This window comes from Sinocyclocheilus rhinocerous, unplaced genomic scaffold (genome assembly GCF_001515625.1).
Source record: "Sinocyclocheilus rhinocerous isolate Xijiao unplaced genomic scaffold, SAMN03320098_v1.1 scaffold591, whole genome shotgun sequence".
NCBI classification, from domain to species: Eukaryota; Metazoa; Chordata; class Actinopteri; order Cypriniformes; family Cyprinidae; genus Sinocyclocheilus; species Sinocyclocheilus rhinocerous.
In genome coordinates this window covers 1,056,535-1,064,420 of record NW_015641476.1, presented here as the reverse complement: position 1 = coordinate 1,064,420, position 7,886 = coordinate 1,056,535, and the positions used below count along the sequence as shown (strand labels likewise).

Here is a 7,886-nt window from a genome sequence, read left to right as displayed (position 1 = left end):
ATGGATATTTTTCTTACAAAAACGCATCGAGTCGCTACAGGAGGACTTTGTTCGCTCCCCGGAGCCATGTGAGACACTTTTTTTATGGATGGGCGATTTTTATTTAACTTGTTTTGGACTGAAGCATGCAGCACCCGCTGAGTGGCATTAAACAGCTTGATATATTTTAATATAACTACGACTGGATTCGTCTGAAAGAAGAAAGTCATATACACCTAGGATGCCTCGGGGGTGAGTAAAACTCAGCTTAATTTTCATTTTTGGGTGAACTAACCCTTTAAGCTATAAGAAATCATAAATTCGTCGGTTTGTTTTATCTTCATTTACTGCGCGCCTCTGATCTGCACGCATTTCTCCAGCACGCGCTTTTGCCTGTCTTTCACAGAGAGCCACGCGCTCACATAATAAAAAAATTAACGGTCATTTTCGTGCTGGATGATTACTGACATACAGCGGGGTGATCATATCGGAGTAGAGGTTAGATTAACGTTAGAATAACGTTCTGGGAACCAAAAACTAACGTTAGGGGAACATTATAATAAAGTTATGGGAACGTTAGATTAACGTTAGAATAACGTTCTGGGAACCAAAAACTAACGTTCTGGGAACGTTACGAAAACTTTCCTGGCTAACCAAAAACAAACCATAAAAAAAATAACGTTCTGGGAACCAAAAACTAATGTTCCGGGAACGTTCTGGGAACCAAAAACTAACGCTCTGGGAACCAAAAATTGTTAGCTGGGTAGTGTTCAAACATTTTTCCTACCACATGACAAGCTAATAACATGGTTGTCAGCATTAAAATGTATAATTGCTGCTTTTTGCAGTGCAAATTTTGTTTGTGATGAAAATAACAGTACGTTTTCGTTACTTTACCTACGGATCAATGCATTTCTTACAGATTTCTGCTCATTCGAAATCGGATACGGATGAAGTAGCCCTGTAAGATCACATTTGTTTGAATGCATTATTGAGAGAGTGATTGCATGTGAATAAGTGTTATTTAAATCATGCTTTCAGCTGAAAATATTCAGTATCTAGAAGGAACAAACAAATTCCTTGAGAACTATAACTTCCCGATCATTGCCGTCATCATAGCCTTCACATTCTTTCTGATTTCAGTGATCCTTCTCTATCAAGCTAGCTAAATGTTTAACATGTGAATTCTTGCTAAATATGCAGTTATATTACGGGCCGTTGGCATGAATTGTACTCGTGATGGAGCGGTGGTGGAGCGCTCTTGGAGCGAGTGAAAACCACAACGCTCTGACTTTTAAAAAATCCGCTCCTCACTCCATTCAAAATCACACCGCTCCACTCCGCGCTCCGCTCACATACTCTGATTGTGAGTAACTGTTGCTGTCATGACAGATCTATTTCAGAACCAGTCGCTATCAAAATAATCTGACTGCGGGCCCGAGCCAGATATTATTGCTGGCGGGCCAGTTTTGGCCCGCGGGCCGCCTGGTGCGACCACTGCCCTACAGGTTTGGAACAACATGAGTGTGATTAAATTACCTTTTTTATTTTCGATTGAACTATCCCTTTAAGTGGAAATAAAACTAGATCTGGTGTAAAATATCCAGTAAACAAACAAATTAATCAACAAAGAGAAAAAAAAAAAGTCACTCACTGTTTTACCAATGAAACTGCCTAAAAAAAGTCTGAGTAGCAGAATGGAGAGTGAACTCCAGCTAACAGAAGTATAGACTTTAAGGACTGCCTTAATTCCAAAACTGTGATGTGGGCCTCAAGAAGCTCGGAAGGAGAAAGCGAAAGATCAATTTTCATCAGCGCTTCAACAAGTCTGCTCTTCAACCAGTAATCAATAGTGAGCTGATTAGTGTCTCTTACAGTGATATTAAAACATGACCAGCAGCTTAAACAACTGTTTAACCATGCTGTCAAAACCTGTGAGCTGCTCCAAATGAATCTGAATGTTTTATGGCAAAGCTGGATTGATGGCTTCAAGGTGTACGAGAGGGCCAGTGTGGCTGTCTGGTGTCAGTGAGGGTGGGAGTTACTGGCTCTAAGCCACTTTTATGCTGACGCTTATTATGATTCAAAGTGGTCTGATATGTAGAAAGCTGATCTGTGCATTGGGATCGGGGGACACTTTCCTTAGGGAATGTGGATAATCTTCTGTCACACCAGCTGGGTTCATACTGATGAAAATATTAGACCGCCATGACCTCGTCTCTTCTCTATTGTGTTTCTCTAAATAGTGCAGATTCCCCACTTTAAATTGGTATAAAATCCCCAATCAGCAGCTACAAAACTGGTGTAGGATTTACTTTAAAACAATTTACGCTCGGGAATTGCTGATAATTTAACAAATAATTACAAAGAAATTGCAAGAAACACATTGAATTAAACAAAATTTCGAAGTAGAAAGAATGAAATTGTATTTTCTTGATTTTTTTTTCTTTTTTTTGGCGGTGTAATAAGCAAAATAAATAAATGATGCTAGACAAAGCAAACATGTTTATTGAAAGGACTATGACTGGTGACTATTACGATACACCGCAACCAAGGTGGAGACAGGTTCGGAGACTCGTTCGCCTCCAAAAGCAAGGGCAGCGAGGCATTGTGGGGCTTTATTTGCTCACGTAAGGAAACAAAGAGCTCATAAAAGGGAGAACTCCCATGATGCCCATTGTTATGGTATCTAAACCCCTCCCATTCCCCCATCATCAGCACTGATAAATACACACATATACAAATACACACATATCATCCCTCCTCCTGCTCCATCAATCGCTTCCCTTGGCAACGGTAATGCCGGCAGCCAACCGCCGACCCCCAGGGACCCTCGGGAGTCAGAAGCTTCCAGATTGATTGGAATAAACATTGTTGTTGACTTGCTCTACTCTTCAAAGAAGATCAAACAACTGCCCTTAGTCACACCTGTTCTCCCGGTGTGACGCACGTGCTTGCCTCCTGCTACCGTCATCTTCTGAAGAGACTATCTATCTCGTCGCCAGCGTCGGGCTATGGAAACAGCGCCGGCAAAAATAAAGCAGCCGATAAATATAATATCAAAAAGCATCGAGCTGCCGCAATGTGGTGCGTGTGACGCGTGCGTTTGGAGAAGTGTGTTGGTGGGGGTGCAGTGAAGGGCACAAAAAGGGAGGGAGCGAGTGTGAGAAACAAATCAAAGGATACAAGGAGGGGGGAGTCTGGGGAAGGAGAGGATGGGACTGTGAGTCTAAATACGAATTAAGGAAAGGGGCTAAAAAAAACGCACGGAACCCCACCTGCAGCTTCCTCTCTCGCTTTGTTTTTTATTAATAAGAGTCTTGTCAATCGCAAGGGATGTGTTGCTGATGGACACTCAGACAGTGAGAAACGGGCAGCTGAGTGGGGGGAAGGAGGACGGCAGAGATTTCGGATTAGAAAATGCCATCTTTTCTCCCCTTCCCTTTTTCCAGGACAAATAGGTCCCATAGGGAGAGTTTGCATTAATATCGCTTTCTCTCTCTCCTCGCCTCCCTCTAGTGCAGGGAATTAATGAGGGGGGGTACCTGCTACGATGCTGGCCAGTTGCAAGGTCCGACCGATGGGGTAGATGCTGCGTGCCTGTGCGATGGCCGCTGCAATTTTCCTGGTGTGCCGCTCCTCCCCGTACGCGGCCAGCACGGATGCAAGCGCCTGTTGATCCAAGGCGTTGACCACGTCAGCCACGCAGGGCATGTCGGGGTACCTACGCACAAAGAGGAGCCCAATTAAGCAGCTTGACGTCACAAGTTCCTGGCTGACAGAAGCCAAGCCTGACAGCTCTAAGACACCAGTGAAAACCCCTCCCACCCTTCCCACTCTGGGAGATGTGGGCTCGAGATCTATAAAAAGAGAGAGAGCGTGTGCACATGAGAGAGAACAGGAGGGAGAAACGGTTAGCGACAAATATAAAAATATCAAATCATGAACTGAATTATGCATTTGCTTTTTCTTTCTTTAGGAAAATATGTGCGCACACTCCAGGAAGAACAAAGATACCAGGATAAATCAGACCAAGTTACACACCTACATAAAGAGGAAATATATTAGCTTACTAATACGAATAAAACTTAATATTTCATGTAGTGAGTTTCAGTCGGCAGCTGTTCAGTACACTTGCACATACGTACTGTGATTCATATACTCCCAGTGATTCATATATTCCCTAAACATCTTGACTCACATTTTCGAGTCTCTATATTTGTACTTATGTAATTATTTTCTGAGATTTAGGGTTGATACCTTGGATACTGACTGGCACATTTCTTTGCCTCTGTACTTATGGAAAGTGAGGGAATAATTGACCGCTCAGGTACTCACTGGTACCGGAACATGTGAGAAGTGAGCATGTGCAGAAGCAGTTTCAGTCATTCGTCACCTGGAGTCAACTTTATTCATGAAAGGTATGCAACACTGACAAACCTTTCATCATAACCTTTCTTTTGGAATCAACGTCATTCTGGATCTCACATTATCCTTGAACAAGTCTTCTCCTATTTAGAACGTCATTTACAGAATGTGGGCACAACTAAGAGCACAGAATGAGTAACTCAAACCGATAGACATGCTGATTAATGCAAAGTATGCTCTGTTCTTCTTGAAGGCCAGCTAGTGTTGGCTGACTGCATCATGTCATCGTAAAGTTGAATTCTCGCATTGGTTTTTGTGATGGAACAAAGATAAAGCGTATTCAGATACCGTGGGCAGGACCTAGATCAACCTGCACTATATCTCGCCCTTTCTCTTTTTCCTTTGGGTCTCTCTCTCCCTCCTTCTCTTTTTTCAACCATTTCATCTCGCCCCCAGAAAAAAAGTTCAGAGTCAGTTACGGTAGGTGGGATTTCCACCTCATTATCACAGTGAAAAACTTTGACAAAACTTCCTAATAAGAGAGGCCTCTAACTCTTCTTCAAATCAGAGGGAAGCAGTGGTTTGCATGAGAGTCATAAGAGATTTAGAGATGATGGCGATGATAAAACACCACTCTAGGTGTTTCCCAAACGCGTGGCCTGGGAATACCCAGTACTGCATAGTCTGTGTGTCTTCCACACTTGAGTCCACTCCTCTGCTCATTAGTAGAGACTCCATGACCTGAAATGCATGTGTCAGAAAAAAACATCCAAAAAGACGTGCATTGTTGGGAGTACTCCAGACCCAGGGTTAGGAAACACTGCTCTAGTTTCTTTAAAGGGAAAGGGGCTTGTGGCTAGAAGGGATACAGCTATGGCCAGGAAGTGACTCAAAATCTCACCAGATGAAAAGGATGAAAGTGAAAGAAAACATCAAATAAAAATAAATTAAACGGACTGTAAAGACGACGACTAGCGAACTAATCAGCCTACGTTGTGGCAAAGTCCTTTGAACCAAAATCTCTTAAAATCTCGCTGGATGGACAGGAAAAAATTAAACGGACATTGAAGAAGACAACTAACACTTCCGGCCGTAGCTGTATCCCTTCTAGCAATCAGCGTGAAAGAGTGGGAAGGCTTTATTAAAGACAGCAATCAGATCAAACTGACATGTGGTTCCCTAGCCTAAATAGTGAAGAAACACATCTAAGTACCGCACCACAGATTATAATAATATGTTATGTCAAAAAATGGTCTATTTAACAGGGGTTTTCGCAGCACTACACATTGTCTATAGCGCCTTTCACACATACAGTCTTTACTGTAGGAAAATTACGGGTAAATTACCGTTAAGAGATCATGTAACATTACCAGTAAATTGCCTGTAATGTGCTCTGTGTTAACGTAGAACGAGATTACCGGTATGAGCACGTACGAGTTCAGAACGCGCTGACATAAGACGTCTACTCTGGGCCAATCATAACATTCTGACACAGATGACACATTTACTTTGCACTGTGTAGTTCAGTTTGAAGTCGTCTAATACGATGTCTCTGGACCAAAAGCGGCTGCATGAATGTTAATGTTTCACACAAAAATGAAAACACCAACAAAAACATTGACTGCTTATACGCCTCCATGTTTACAAACATAACATAGGGAGGCGAAGCAATTTAGAGGTAATTTCCAGTTAATAATGATGTCACAGAATTTAACGGTATTTTGAAACTGATGTGTGAATGGTGCTTTAGTGGTAAAAAGATGGAACGTCATTGCCTGTCTGAACAGCGCAATTTTGTATTTACCGATAAAATGGTTCCGGTAATTTTACAGCAATTTGCTGGTATTACTGCGTGAAAGGAGCTCATGTCTCCCTTATCAGTCACACCCAGGTCAGAAAACATTATATAAAATTATTACATAATTCTTAGAGTTAATATCCATCTTCTATTATTATTTTTATTATTATATTTTCATATGGGTAAACTTCATGAATAAAATGTGACTGTTCATACTTTTCAATTTTGAGAATGGAAAAATAGTTAAACATCTGCTGCTTTAATAGAACTATCACTCTAACAATTATATAGAAAAATTTAACCAGAATATAACTGGTTTATAATATTATGATGTTTTAGGTGTTTTTTTCTCCTTTTTGGAACATAAAAAAATATGCTGTACTTTTAGAAAAGAGATGCATAATGTTACTTAAAAAAATAGCTTTAAAGTTTTCCTTTTTCTGCAAACTATTTCTGTAAACATTTAGTACCATTTCACTGTTTTACTCCTGCTGCTTAATCAAATACTGTTGAAAGACAATTAAGACATTGGGAAATAATAATATTAATGTAGAAAACACATTGTGAAATGGGTCCTGGATTTTGTGACACCCTGCCAATGTCTAAACCTAAACTTTATTACTCTAAGGGGCGATCACACTACATGTTTCTTTCCATTCACTTCCATTTATATTCATGCGAATGCTGGGAATTACGGTGGCCGTGAGAGCTCAACGTGCTGCAAATGAAAAAACACATGTGTGACGAGTGGGGGCGGGGCTGAGAGCCGTGGGAACGGAGCGAGGCCGGTGGAGTGATTGCTAATGAGGGACACCTGCACCCACTCACCGGTCTCGAGTCTCACGGAGGAGCTCCGGAAGGATAAAGGAGGAGTGACTACAGTGTTGGACGAGAGAGGACCAGGCCTGGATTTTATTTTGTGTTTTGTGTGCGGCAGTCGTCCGCGAGGGGCTGCCGCTTTACTTTCGTTTTGTGTTTGTTTATTTGATTAAAGTTTTGTTTAAGTGTTCGCCGGTTCCCGCCTCCTTCTTCCCGTGACTACGAACTTTGTTACAACATGCAAATAGAAAAAAACACCAACAAATTAAGAAAACATCTTCATCAGTTTGACAACACGTGCTGCAAATACTCACCACACAACCAAATACAGAAACGTGCTGCAAATACTCACAGACCACAAAGGAAATGTTTAAGGGAACAAGTGACGAACCTGGCTGAGACATGTTTATCAATGTTTGCTCTGAAAGGTGAGATTTTTGTTTAACATCCTGATCATATAATTCCTTAGCTTTTTGAATATCATTAGCCTAAAGCTGACGAAATACACAATTACTATTATTAATAATTATTAAAGATGGGGTATGTATTTTTTCAAAAACGCTTTAGACAACTGAGTCGGGCCGAGTACCAAAACAAACTTGTAGCCAATCAGCAGTAAGGGGCGTGTCTACTCATGATGCGGAAGAGAGAGCACTCAGTGCACAGGACGGACATTTGCCGAGCCGAGAGACAACAGAAAGATAGAGATGGCGGATAAAAAACAAAAAAGAGAAAAACGTCTGCGGAACAAAGGAAGGCTTACGATAAGGCAAGAAGTAGGACCCGTGTAAATATCGGATCAGCTTTCCAGCGCTGGAGAGAACTCAAGGAGCGGGAAGGCCTGTGATCGGACGCCGAGGTTGCTTTCATCTCGATTGGTGAGTAACATTGGTTTTGCTTTGTTTCACAGAACTAATATATG

General features: G+C 41.6%; 1 protein-coding gene across 1 annotated transcript in view; it reads right to left on the bottom strand.

Annotated features, from left to right (window-relative positions):
- Nucleotides 1-2,748: 2,748 nt before the first annotated feature.
- Nucleotides 2,749-7,886, bottom strand: part of LOC107755034 (probable methyltransferase-like protein 15) — a 57,305-nt gene continuing 52,167 nt past the window's right edge. Inside the window, exons 4-5 of the mRNA XM_016571676.1 lie at nucleotides 3,525-3,703; nucleotides 2,749-2,991 (exon numbers count right to left, since the gene is read on the bottom strand). Coding sequence (XP_016427162.1) covers nucleotides 2,966-2,991; nucleotides 3,525-3,703 — 205 coding nt within the window. The 3' untranslated portion in view covers nucleotides 2,749-2,965. The remainder of the gene's footprint in view (nucleotides 2,992-3,524; nucleotides 3,704-7,886) is intronic.